The sequence below is a fragment of the Engystomops pustulosus genome, chromosome 8 (genome assembly GCF_040894005.1).
Source record: "Engystomops pustulosus chromosome 8, aEngPut4.maternal, whole genome shotgun sequence".
Lineage (NCBI taxonomy): Eukaryota > Metazoa > Chordata > Amphibia > Anura > Leptodactylidae > Engystomops > Engystomops pustulosus.
The window spans coordinates 10083078-10096352 of NC_092418.1; the positions used below are offsets into that span (position 1 = coordinate 10083078).

The 13275-nt window shown below is 52.0% G+C and overlaps 1 protein-coding gene across 3 annotated transcripts; it reads left to right on the top strand.

The window, feature by feature from the left end:
• Positions 1-1275: 1275 nt before the first annotated feature.
• ATXN2L (ataxin 2 like) lies at positions 1276-11446 on the top strand. Of its 3 annotated transcripts, none has more exons than XM_072119657.1 (23): positions 1276-1609; positions 2431-2464; positions 3776-3832; positions 4250-4321; positions 4409-4559; positions 4677-4801; positions 4999-5090; positions 5167-5367; positions 5449-5624; positions 5706-5807; positions 5908-6075; positions 7380-7466; positions 7552-7616; positions 7733-7989; positions 8843-8912; positions 9179-9325; positions 9412-9481; positions 9594-9769; positions 9859-9988; positions 10073-10185; positions 10272-10484; positions 10563-10758; positions 10849-11446. In XM_072119657.1, the coding sequence occupies exons 1-23, from the start codon at positions 1461-1463 to the stop codon at positions 10896-10898; spliced, it is 2901 nt and encodes a 966-aa protein (XP_071975758.1). In that variant the 5' UTR covers positions 1276-1460; the 3' UTR covers positions 10899-11446. The 3 variants fall into 3 exon arrangements, with proteins under 3 accessions (XP_071975758.1, XP_071975757.1, XP_071975759.1); XM_072119656.1 differs by lacking the exon at positions 1276-1609 and adding an exon at positions 1779-1982; XM_072119658.1 differs by lacking the exons at positions 1276-1609; positions 10563-10758 and adding an exon at positions 1780-1982.
• Positions 11447-13275: the final 1829 nt, after the last annotated feature.

Genomic DNA, 13275 nt, shown 5'->3' on the forward strand with positions numbered 1-13275 from the left:
TTTGGGGGCTGTGACACCTTAGGTGAGGAAATGACCACGTTTCTTTTTGTTACATAATTCACCATACGAATAATTATAAAGATCAGGCATTTTGAGATGTGGGGATTACTCAAGTTTATATTAGCTCTTTAGAAAGGGGGACAGATGAGTGACAGGTTTGGGTTACTCTCAGAGGCTCCCAGCTGTAATAGCAGCCGATCAACACCCCCAATCATGGGACCCAGTGACCTGCGCCCCCTCTATACAGGATTAACCTCCAGATCTTTAGGGGATCCTCACTATGATCAGCTGTTAGAAGACTCTAGAAAAGTACTGTGGTCTCTATCTTCCATTTACTACAGCGCCATACACTGTATAGTGGCCGTGCTTAGTATTGCAGCTTATCCAGGTGACCTGACCACGTGATCTGTGTAACATCCTAGAAGCGGAGTCAGCGCTCATTACACCCCATCACTTCTCCAAGCCAGGGTGCGGGGTGCTGCATTCTATCTGATCCCCGAAGGATCAAAAACAAATCCTGGATATCCCCTTTAATACAATCGTGCGTCCCTCGCAGCGTCCATACTGTCAGTGGTAGATCCTGTTCACACCTGAAGATACGATGATTTCTTTGGGGTGCTGGTCTCTCAGGACTGTATAGTACGTGTATATGGGAGGAGATGTCACATTTTCTGGGGCTCGTCTCACATATAATGACCGTCACCCCCATATGTGCCTCCGAAGCCTCAAATACACAAATATTAATCGCTTATGGATGGGGTGATAACATTTATCGTCAATATGTGACGCTCATGATTTGTCCTGGTTGAATTTCTTATTCCCCTAACACTAATGTAACAGAGATGAGGAGAATACACTGAGCAGTGACGTCATGAGCCTGACGTCATGAGCCTGACGTCACAGCCCAGCGCTGCCAGCGGGAGACACACGATGTGCCATCAGTCACGTCCCCGCACGATCCTCCTCAAGATTTGGCTACGTGACGTCACACTAGCGCAGGATGCCGCCATTTTGTGACTCCGCCCCCTCATCTTTCTGTGAGAGCGGCCAGGTAGGCAGCCGTGACCACGCCCTCTCTCACACACAAGACCTCGCCCATTGGCCGCCGCTCCCGGCCCTCGCCCCCCTGCTCTCGCCGCATTGGTCCGCGCGCTCGGCCCAGGACCCGCCCCGCGCCTCCTCCTCGCCGCGCGCTGATGAAGGTGCTCTGTTCCGTTGGCGAGGAAGGGTCAGCTGCCGCGGCGGTGATTGGCTGCGCGCAGCTCCGCCCACTCTAGTCGGGCTGTTCCCATTGGCCGCCGGGGGTGGCTCTCTTGTCCACGCACAGTGGTCTCTCGGCGGCAGCGGTTGGAGCGAGTGTGAGGCGCGCCTCCGTTCTCCCGCAGCCCCTCCTCCTTCCGCTCGGTTTTCCTCCCTCCCGGCAGTGGCGGAGCTCATTCTTCTCCTGCTCCTCTGGGAATATGCTGAAGCAGCAGCCGCAGGCCGCCCGCAAACCTGCCAGCACAGCAGCGGCCATGGCCGTGTCCACGCCAGGAAGCGGCTCTCCCGGGAGCCCCAACGGCAGTCTTCCCCCGGCCGGGAGCCGGAGCCAGGAGAGGACGGCGGGCAGGTGAGACTATCCCGGGGGAAAGAGATGCCGGTAACGGGAAGAGCGCGGCTGATTGACTTGCGGAGCGGCCAATAGCGCGGGAGAGGGGGCGGGGCGCTGGCGGCCGGCGTCACGTGGCTTCGCTCTGGCCCTGGGCTTCTCCGTTACCGGCTGTGCGCATGCTCCGTGCGGCCTGTGCTCTGCCAGCGACGGGGCCGCCACCCTGTGCTGACCTTCCCGTGCCCCCCCACATGACCCGGGGTCATGGGGTCACCTGCCGCTGCATGACTTGTTCTGGGGGGTCGGGTGACATCACATCTGTGTGCTGGGGCGGCTGCAGAGACCCTGGATCCGGTGCCATGGAGGACATTGTAACGGACCCTCAGCTCTTGAGGTGTTTAATCATTATGAATAGATTATCAGAGTTTCTGCAGAGCATCGCACCTGCGTCTAGAGATGGTGTGGGTGGTGTTATCGGACACGGATGTAAATACACTGGGATCTGCAGAGCATCGCACCATCTATAGATCGGGCTCCAGGGTGTGGATGCAGTGATAAGCGTGGTGGTCCTGGGTGCACCAGGTAATGCACCGGTCACCTGCTGTATATTCAGACCTGGCAGGTGGTCGTGTGCACTATATACGGGGTCTCTACTGCTGCAGGAGGAGGATCAGGAGGGTCTTCCATATGTAACGTCCCCCCCCTTAGTGATTAGATGTAGCTGGAGCACGAGCCGCAGACAGAGAATGGCGCAGGATAGAAGGCGAGCGGTGGATCTATATGGGGGGCAGGGGGTCTGCACTGTACATGGAGCTGATACTGACGGGTGTCTTCTCTTGCAGGGGTCGGAGCATCGTGAAGGGTCTCCAGCCTCCGGTAAGTGGTGATGATGGGTTGGTCTGTGTAGTCTGTACACCTGGGGCAGATCTCTGGCGCCCCTGGGCTTTGTGTCTGTCCTGAGATCTGATCCTGAGGCTGCACTACTGCGACATGTTGTCCTCAGTAGTGCAGCTTTGGGTCTAGCTCTTTAAAGGGAACCTGTCAGCAGACATTGACCTAATAAACCACTACCTGTATGTTGCCAAGCGGCTGAACACCTCCCAGATCAGGTTTCTTTCCATGGTCCAGAGCGGTGGCATAATTCTGAAAATCTACTTTGAAGTGAGATGTAAATTGGTTGTATAAAGTGAAGGAGGCAGAGGGCTTAATACTGAAGTCACACACACACACACACACACACACACACACACACACACACACACACACACACACACACACACACACACACACACACACACACACACACACACCTAACCAGATCTCTTGAAGTTGACTTTATTAAACCAATTTACATCTCGCTTAAAAGTTGATTTTTCTGGATGATACTACCGACAAGACCATGAAAGAAACGATAACCAGAAGGTGTGACAATATACTGGTAGTGGTTAATTAGACCAATTGCCGATGACGGGTTCCATTTAAAGGACATCTACCACAAGGATGAAGGATTGTAAACCAAGCACACTTACATACTTACAAGCGGCTCCCTCTGGCCGGAGCCGCTCTTCCTTTAGCTTCCTATGCCCTTGTTTTTAAGATAAAAGGCTTTAAAAGGGTTAACAGAGTTTAGGCATAATTTAGGGCAGTGCTGGGGTGGGCTATTTACAAACAATAAACGTGTACTTACCTCATCCGGCGCTGCTGTCTTGCGCCGCGGTCCATCTGATCTGTGCGCCGGTTTGATTACAAGGGTGCACAGGTAGCTCCCATCCGACACCATCTCTCATAGCTTACAACGCTGAGAGATGGGGACAGATGGGAGGAGCCGGCCACATTGCTTCTCGGAAGCCCCCAGTGCGCGGCTTCGGTGCCCCTGTAAAAAAAAAAACAAAAACGGGGGCATGGATCAGATGGACCGTGGCGCAGGACATCGGAGGTAAGTACATGTTTACTATTTTTAAATAGCCCGGCCATAATTTATTTGTTAACTCGGATAACCCCTTTAGGTTGTGTAAAAAAAAAAAAAAGGAATAAGAAGCTAAAAGAATGGCAGATGCAGCCAGAGGAGGAGCACACCAGTATGTCAGTGCTTGGTTAACAATCCTTCATCCTGGTGGTAAATGTCCTCTGCACCCACAGGTCCCTGTATGTAGATGTGACTTATAAGGGTCTCCCTTGTCTCCGCAGGTCTTTGAAGGCGTCTATAATAATTCTAGGATGCTGCATTTTTTAACTGCTGTAGTGGTGAGTATCAGAGGGTGGGGGAGCTGTAGTCAGGGGGTAAATGTGTGTAATACTGATGTCTGCGTGTAATGCCGCTCAGACCCCCAGCAATCACTGACTCTGGCTGGAGCATTAATGTGCAGTTACAGTACCATGAAATGTTTTCTGGTGCAGGGCCTGAAGGGAGGAGCAGGACTCACTGTATTCCTAGAACCTGGTGTCCTGCTCCTCCCTTCAGGCCTTGGTATAATTCAGTGAATTGGCTATGACTGGAGTGTGCCTTTAACCCCCTAAGAGGCCATGGTCAAAAAGGACCACTCCAACTTTATGTACGCGGGGGCTTCCTCTGTGTAAACGCCTTCTGAGCTCTTATGAGGACCTTGTAAATCGGTCCAGGTGCCCCCCACACAACTAATCAATGATCGTGTTCTCTTTCAGGGCTCAACGTGTGATGTGAAGGTAAAAAATGGGACAACGTACCAAGGCATCTTCAAGACACTGAGCTCTAAGGTGAGAGGAGGAGCTGATAATGTCCGGGCCCTCGGCTGCCTGCTCGTACTGTATATATAATGTGTGTGTGTCTCTCTCTCGTCACAGTTTGAGCTCGCCGTCGATGCCGTGCACAAGAAGACGAGCGACCAGGTCCCAGGGCCGAAGCGCGAGGACATTGTGGACACCATGATCTTCAAGCACTCAGACGTCGCCCTCGTCCACTTCCACAATGTGGATTTCAGCTATGCTACGAAAGGTAAGAATGTAAAGGCTGTCTATGTATGAGCTGCTGAGAGGATCTGGCCCCGGCTGCTCACATCCAGCGTCTTCCCTAGAGCTGCAGCAGTTTTTAAGCGTCATTCTCCATTTGCAGATAAGTTTACGGACTCGGCCATCGCCATGAGTTCCAAGGTGAATGGGGAGCACAAGGACAAGGTGCTGATGCGCTGGGACGGAGGAGAAGGCAACAGCGATGACTACGACCTGGAGTCTGATATGGTGAGTTCAATACTCTGCCTCGCCTCTGAGGTAGTGATGGTCTGCTAGTTGTGTGGGATGTCACCATGTAAATATAGCAGCATAGAGTGTCCCCTGCAGCACAGAATTTCAGGAGTGCCCTCTGCTGACATGTCATGCAGCAGTTTGTCTCGGCTCAGTCTGAATAGAACATAAACCTTTTCCTTCCTTGTTCACAGTCGAACGGCTGGGACCCCAACGAGATGTTCAAGTTTAACGAGGACAATTACGGAGTGAAGACGACGTATGACAGCAGCCTGTCCTCATACACGTGAGTTCTGTCACAATGCAGCTGTGGGGTGGATACCGGTCATGGCTCGTGTACTACCTGTTCCCTCCTATTACAGGGTCCCTCTAGAGAAGGATAATTCGGAGGAATTCCGGCAGCGGGAAGCGCGTGCGGCCCAGCTGGCCCGGGAGATCGAGTCCAGCCCACAGTACAGAGCGAGGATAGCCATAGAGAATGATGAGTGCCGGACGGAGGAGGAGAAGCACAGTGCCGTCCTGAGGCCCAGCTCTGACCGCGACAGCCCCAGCCTCGGCTCCAGGTGACTATATAGAGGGGCGATGGATCTACATGTCTTATAGGGTAGGGCTGCTTCTTACTGTTCACTTTCTGCTTCCCCCAGGGATGGTAAATACAACCCCCTGCCACAGCGGGTCCGGGATGGGTCACGAGGCGCCCTCCGAACAAACTCTTCCAGAGGAGGTAGATCCGGGATGGGGATGGGTTCACGGTCGACTCCTCAGCATTATCCTGAGACCAGCTCCAGCCCAGTCCCCGAGCAGCGGGGCATCAATGGAGGTAGGACCTGGCCCAGAAATCTTGGGAACTGTTCGGCATAAGATCTCGTCAGGAGTTTAATAATTTTTCTCTTTAATAAAGGACCCTCAAGGATGTCCCCCAAATCCCAACGCCCGATCCGCTCTACGAAGCCCATGTCCTCTCCGTCCAGTCGTCCTATCGAAGTGTCTACTTCCCCTTCGGGTACTTTTTTTTTTTTTTTTTTTTTTACACTATTACAATCTTGATTCCTGTGTAATGGCTTTTATCTTGGTTTATTCACTATATTGTTTCCCCCCTGCAGCTGCCTCCCGTGTGTACACACCCCTGTCCCCAAAATCTGCCTCCTCTGCCAGCTCCATGGATTCCTCTTCCCAGTCTTCAACCCCAGATCCCCGACCTGCAGCGGAGACTGGTATCTCTGCTAAACCTGCGTCTCCGAAGAACGTCGCCCCCAGCTCGCTCGCGGAAGGTGAGGAAACTTGTAGGAGGCCGATGTCGCCTCTAGTGTGTGCAAATACCAGGAGGAAAAGACTGTAGGGTGCAGCCGATCATTGTGTATGTAATTGTATATCACTGAGGGGTCACATGTAGGGTAACGTCTGTACTAGGCTCTAATGTTTTATCATGTCTAGAAGGTTGGAGTTTCTTCTATTACCGGTGGGGTGGGGGGTGTCACATCTTTTTATTGTGTAACTTGCTGCTTTTTGCTCTAAGAATTGTATGACCTGCATTTAATGACACTATATATTTTTTACATGCATATTATAAATAAAATTTGACATTATTGCGGTTCTTCTCGCCTTTAAAGTTACGTCAAGAATATGGGTCGTACAAGGTTAGAATCTGTTTGCAGATCACGACAATTACCGACTTACACGGTTCTCGTAGTCAATAAGGAGCAGATTTACTAAGTATTATCTGTATTTCTAACCTTGTACAACCCTAAATTGACTCCACTTTACTGCTAGTTTTAGTTCAGACACATTTACTTATCCAGTTTGTAATTGTGGGAAGGTCACAGAATGAAGCCAGAATCCAGCTCTGTTCTCTGCGTATTGCCCAGCGCTGGAAATGGCAACAAAGGTCCTAATGAGGAGAACCGATGCTTGGCCCAGCACCGGCCAATACGCAGAGGAAAGGGCTGTAAGCGAGGTGGGCTCCAAGGTGCTGATTATTTGTAATGTGCCCCTTTTTGTTTTTTTTAACAAACCTTTAAAAATCCAGCATGTGAAAATCCTGTCTGCCTGCAGCCACCACTAGGGGGAGCTTACTGCTGACCGAGCACGACCTGGGCTTTGTTGCCCATAGCAGCCACTCAGTGTTTGGCTGCTATGGGCAACAGACTCTGCTTGTAGACACTTTTCATGAATCTTTTTACTTTGACATTATCCCACCAAAAGCAGATGGTGGCTAAGGGTGAGAGCTCTTTAGGTTGTTGGCTCCCAATGTCTGTCTGAATACTTCCCTCAGGAATGGGGGTTATTGGTGCACCTTTCACCTCTGTGTAGTCCCAGTATAGTATCTGGAGTGCTGGTCATGCTGGTGCTTTACTCACTGGGGGGGGTTTTGGATGGACTAGTGGTCGCCCCCTCCAGTGATTTGGCCCTTGCATTTTATATCGCTTTGATTTGTAAGGTAAATCGCAGGCTAAGCCACGGCCAGACCCGGCAGAAGGGCAAAATTTTTTTTTATTTTTTTGCCGAATTTCCATGTTATAGATAGAATTTTGCAGTGTATTTGGCTTTTGAGTGATTTAATCTTCTGTTACTTCAGGGAAAGATCCTTCAGCGCCTGTTAAGGAGCCGAGCCGGACGATGGAGCAGAGCTCCGCGTGTGAGGCCGCCAAGCCGCCATCTAAAGGTAACGTCTGCGGGTCTTGTCCTCCGGCGCGGAGCTTCTTGTGTCACATTTACTCTACATATTAACGCTCCTGCTCTCCCTGTAGTGCTGCAGACCGAGCAGAAGAGGAACCAGCTGGACGAACTGCGCAAATTTGGAGCTGAGTTCCGGGTGAGTATCTGGTCACATACAAGCAGAGCGCGGTCATGGAGCTCTAACTGAGCCACAATCCTTGTAATCTTCATGTTAGATTTTTAGTACAAACTTTATTTTTTTTCCTCCTTCAGCTCCAGGCGAGTTCTTGTCAAGAGGCCTCCGTAGAATCTTTCCCGAGACAGAGAGAACAATTGGATAATAAATTGCCTTCAGCGGACCCCGTTCACTCAGAAGTCCCCGAGTCACGTGACCTGGGGCAGAAAGGTCCGGAGCCAGCCGAAGAGGCCAAGGAGGAGCGAATGTGTGAGAGTAATGAGCGCCAAGAGGAAGCTGCCAGTCCTGCCAGCAAAACTGAGCCCGAAGAGAAGGAGGAGCAACTGGTGTGCGAGTATGTTATGGGGAGGGGCATGTAGGAGGGTGGGGATCACATGTGACTGGGCAGGGAAGGAGCTTGTGGGAGGGTGGGATCACATGTGGCTGAGCAGGGGAGGGGGGCTATGGGAGGGTGGGATCACATGTGGCTGAGCAGGGGAGGGGCTATAGGAGGGTGGGATCACATGTAGCTGAGCAGGGGAGGGGTTATAGGAGGGTGGGATCACATGTGGCTGAGCAGGGGAGGGGCTATAGGAGGGTGGGATCACATGTAGCTGAGCAGGGGAGGGGTTATAGGAGGGTGGGATCACATGTGACTGGGCAGGGGAGGGGCTATAGGAGGGTGGGATCACATGTGACTGGGCAGGGGAGGAGCCTGTGGGAGGGTGGGATCACATGTGACTGGGCAAGGGAAGAGCCTGTAGGAGGGTGGGGATCACATGTGGCTGAGCAGGGGAGGAGCCTGTGGGAGGGTGCGATCACATGTGACTGGGCAGGGGAGGAGCCTGTGGGAGGGTGGGATCACATGTGACTGGGCAGGGGAAGAGCCTGTAGGAGGGTGGGGATCACATGTGGCTGAGCAGGGGAGGGGTTGTGGGAGGGTGGGATCACATGTGACTGGGCAGGGGAGGAGCCTGTAGGAGGGTGGGGATCACATGTGGCTGAGCAGGGGAGGGGTTGTGGGAGGGTGGGATCACATGTGACTGGGCAGGGGAGGAGCCTGTAGGAGGGTGGGGATCCTGCGTAGCTGCACAGGGGACATTGTTTAAATGCGCTCCATACTTTTTTACAAACAAACTTCTGGTATCTAAAGATATTTCTACTATGTAATTATTTTTACTCATATTTTGCATTTATTCTATTTTTAGCCAAGTGAAGAAATCTACGCTGAATCCTAATGCTAAGGAGTTTAACCCTGCAAAGTCCCTCCTGGCTGTGGTGAGTAGCTGCACATTTATTCTAGAATTATTCATCTCCATAATGAATCTATGGAAGGACTGAGGCGTCGGGTCTCCAGTTTCTCTGGGTAGGAGCCTGTAGGGTTACATTGGATCCGTTGTCAGTGACGCCCTGGGCAATGTCTCTATTAGAAGTATAGACCAGGAAGGGGGACCCTGCCCTCTGGCGGCCGAGCTCCTGTGGCTTCCTGATGAGTCTGCTGTGATTTCTTGCTCTCCTTGATAACTTTACATATTTTGTTTTAGAATAAAGCGACGAGCACGCCAACATCTCCAGGTCCGAGAAACCATTCCTCCACCACCACCATCCCCATGCTGACAGCCGGCCAGAGTGGAGTCTACAGCCCGTACATCTCCTACCTCCCTCCGCTCCACATGAACCCGGCCGTACAGGTGAGGACACAGCTCCGCCATGTGTGGACAGGTTATTGATGATCCAAGAATTGTTAGAAATCTTTTCTCATGTTCTCCATTTCCAGGCTCCTCAGATGTATCCGTACCCAGTGTCTAACTCTGTGCCGGGGCAGCAGGGAAAATACAGAACAAAAGGTAAGTGGTGGCAGCCTGCTGGTCCACACCCTGGCGGCCCTGACCCAATCATATTCTGTCTCTTCCTCCTTTTTCAGCCTATGACACGATGTTTTTCTCTTTCCCCTCTCAGGTCCCCCCCAGCGCTCTGATCAGCCCAATTCAGCCACCCCCATCATGCAGGCGGCAGCAGCGGCCGGTCCCCCCCTCGTGGCTGCCACACCTTATCCCTCATACATCTCCTATAGCCCCCAGCAGTTCCCAGGACAGCCAGCGATGATGCAGCCCATGGCTCACTATCCCTCACAGGTAGGTGTTGCGCAGGTGCCTGCGCGGGAGCGATGTGGTTGTTGTGTCTATCTTCAGCATTTATTAATATTCCATTTCTTTGGTTGCAGCCTGTGTTCGCCCAGATGCTGCAGGGTAACCCCCGCATGATCGCGTCCGGTAACCATCCCCAGGCTTTAGTTTCTTCTTCCAATCCCCAGTACCAACCCACAGAGCAGCCTACGCCCCAGACTCTATATGGTGAGTGTGTGAACCCCCAGATCCGGGCTCTGCTCCCTCCTGTCATGCATGAAGCCTGTAAATTAATCCCTATTGTCCTTTCAGCAACAGTCCACCAATCGTACTCCCATCATGCACCTCAGCTGCACCCCCAGCCTGCCAGCACCCCCACACAGAGCCAGCAGCAGTCTCAGCACGCCAACCCTAGCCCTGTGCAGGTGAGTGTATACGGGTGGGTGGTATGAGGGTTCTTGGTCTATATGATCCTATACATGATGACTGATCATTGCCATCTTGTCTCTAGCACCAGGCCGGACAACCTCCGCACCTAGGAAGCGGTCAGCCCCAGCAGAACCTGTACCACACGGCAGCCTTGACTGCAACACCCCCGTCCCTGACCCCTGGACCCACGGCACAGTCCCCACAGAGCAGCTACCAGCAGCAGGCGGTGTATGCCATTCATGCCCACCACCAGCAGCTGCAGCACAGCTACACAAACATGTCTCACGTGGCCCAGGTAATGTACTACCCCTGTCATGGCTGCCCGCCCTCCCCCTCCACCCTCCTGCAGAACTAAGTCTTCATCTCTTCATAGGCACATGTACAGACTGGAATAACTGGCGCACCCCCCCACCCCGGAGCCCCCCACCCACCACATTCTGGTGCCCCTCACCCCACACCCGTCATGCTCCTACACCCCTCACAGGCTCATGGTGGCCCCCCACAAGCGGCAGTTTCACAGACCGGTGTCTCCACACCTTCTCCATACACCTATATAACACACCCTCAAGGTAAGTGGTGCTGAGCACAGCCGGACGTGTCCTGGGGGTACTGGGTGCAGGTGGGGACCCCCCATAATAATCTGTATTTGTCTTTTCCAGTTCAATCTCATCCGTCCCAGCAGCTCCCATTTCATCCTCCCGGTAACTGAGCTTCATCCTGAGCTGTGATCCCAACCTCCACACAGTCCTAACCCTATAGCCATCGCCCCCGTCCACGGATCCGGGGCCCCACACACAGAGACTCCAGAAGCCACAGATCTGAGGCCCCGGTGCAGCGTCATGGGGTCTGCACCCAGGTCCTGGGAGCGGGGACCCTGCAGCCGCACGGAGGTCGTCCCCTCATCGCAACCACAAGGAGAACGTTTTAGGTTTTTGTTTCTTAAAACTGCAGCAGAGAGGGGAGGCCCGGCCCTTCTCTCCCCTCCAGAGACTGGAAGAAAAATAAAAGCAAGATTTTATTTTTTATTTATAACTAAGAAGAAAAAACCCCCCCACGGGGCAGTTTCCTGTCGGTCCACTTTCATCTCCCACCCCCGCAGCCGCCTTCATCTCCCTTCCAGCGCCCCCCTTACCCTGAACGGAGTGATGGACTACTTTTACTTTTTATTGAATAAAATATTTAAAAAAAAATTTTGAAAAAAAACTTCCAAAAAAACTATAAAATACCAAAAACAAAAAAATAAAGTTTTAAACTAAATCTTTTGATATTGTGGATTGTTGAGGCTCCAATGATGTGTACGGCAGGGGCGAGTGACCGTAAGTAAATGTAATGGGGCCCCTGTGTGGGGGGGTAGATGCCGCCATATGGTGTTGTGTGCCCCCCACTAATGGCTTGTGCTCCCTTCTTTATGCACAACTAAAACTCCCAGCAGCATGAATAGTGGTGCAGGGACTGAAGCATGCTGGGAGTTGTAGTTCCATAAGAAGGTTTGGTGTTACTACAATGTAAATGGGTTGGACATTACACTGAATTTGCACACAGCGTTATGGGGTCTGCTGCTTCTGTACACAATATCCTGTAGTCCTGCAGAGGAGCCGCACACGGGAAGCAGAAGGGATTTCATTGCTCTGCAAATGTTTGTAGATAACGGGGTCACGTGGCTTCAGGGTTCAGTCAGAATGGACCTTGTTTCTCAGTGTCCTTGTCTTCTGTGGTCCTTGTGATGGATCCTGGGAGTCCTGATCCCTACAAGTCATTGAATGTGGCTTCAGGTCCTGATCAGGGCACCGGGAGCTTACAGGGTTATCAGCGTGGGGCCTAAGTGATGAACCTGAGGGGCTCCCAGACCTGGGCACCATTCCCTAGGTCAGTGATGGCGAACCTATTAGGCACAGAGTGACAAAACTACCATGAAAACTTGCTTATTTATCGTGAAGTGCCATCATGGTCCTTTCTCTGCTGTGCTTAGGACACCAATACAGTAGAAAGGAGAAATGTAAGAATTGTGGGACATGAAAAAGGAGCTACAGTGACTTTACCGCTCTCTCCACACCTTCTCCATTCTCCTTTTAGTCTCAGGCGATCCTGGATTTGACGCTTTAAAAATGGCATTTAACTCGTCATGCCCTGGACTTCCTCGGATGCCTTGAATCCTGTCTAGTGAACGGTAGAGGTTGATGGCCTGGGTGCCACCTCTCGCACTTGTGCCATAGGTTTGCCACCACTGCCCAAGGATTTATCCCAGAGCTCATGTCAAGGAGAAGATGTTATCAGGATCCTCGGGCCGTGTTCACACGATCAGGTTGTCTGATGCAGCTTTTAATGATCTAGGCAGGTGCGGCTCATGTAGTAGAGGGGCTGCTCCTTGCTCCCCCCCCCCTTGCTGAATGTGGGGGACACGACCTCAGTGATCACATGATCAGGAGCCTCCGACCTTATAGGGTAGCAGCCCACAGCGTGGCCCTCCGCATCGTCCTATCCACAGGATCACAAGAACGAGGGCTCCGGTGGGATCTGTACATCAGTCTGACCCCTTGTCGCTCCATGACAGTAATGGAGCAGCTGGCCGCACATGACCCTACATTTCCCGTACATCTCTATGGAGCCGGCGATTGATTAGATACGTTTTTCTTCTGCACATAAATTAATAGTTGTTACTTTTCTTGTGAGATTGATGCAGATTTCCAATGTGGATGTCATGTAGAATTCCCTCAGCCCATGGGGAACAAAAACACATGGAAATTCCACACTAAAATGCAACACTAAATACAAACATCTGCATGAAAAACGCATGCACGCAGATACTGAGAATCAGTCGCTGTTCACACTGTAAGGAGGGGGTGTTGCTGCTGCCCACGCCGCCAATCAAATCCCTTCTTTGACAGAAATGTAATCTGCAGGCAGATATAAGCTGCATTGTGATTGGTTGCTGTGATAGCCCTGATGCGGGCCTGTGTCCTCCCTGCACACAATGTGACTGGACGTATGTCCAATGTTTTTTTGTTTTTATTTAAATTTTGAACGTGTGCAGGAGGCCGAATGTAACATTAGGGATGAATCTACAGCTGACGCCACCACCAAGATGG

Coding starts and splice junctions, on each gene's coding strand:
- ATXN2L (XM_072119657.1), top strand. CDS start 1,461: ATGCTGAAGCAGCAGCCGCAGGCCGCCCGCAAACCTGCCAGCACAGCA. Junction 5,368..5,448: donor AGCCCCAGCCTCGGCTCCAG/GTGACTATATAG, acceptor TGCTTCCCCCAG/GGATGGTAAATACAACCCCC. Junction 7,617..7,732: donor AATTTGGAGCTGAGTTCCGG/GTGAGTATCTGG, acceptor TTCCTCCTTCAG/CTCCAGGCGAGTTCTTGTCA.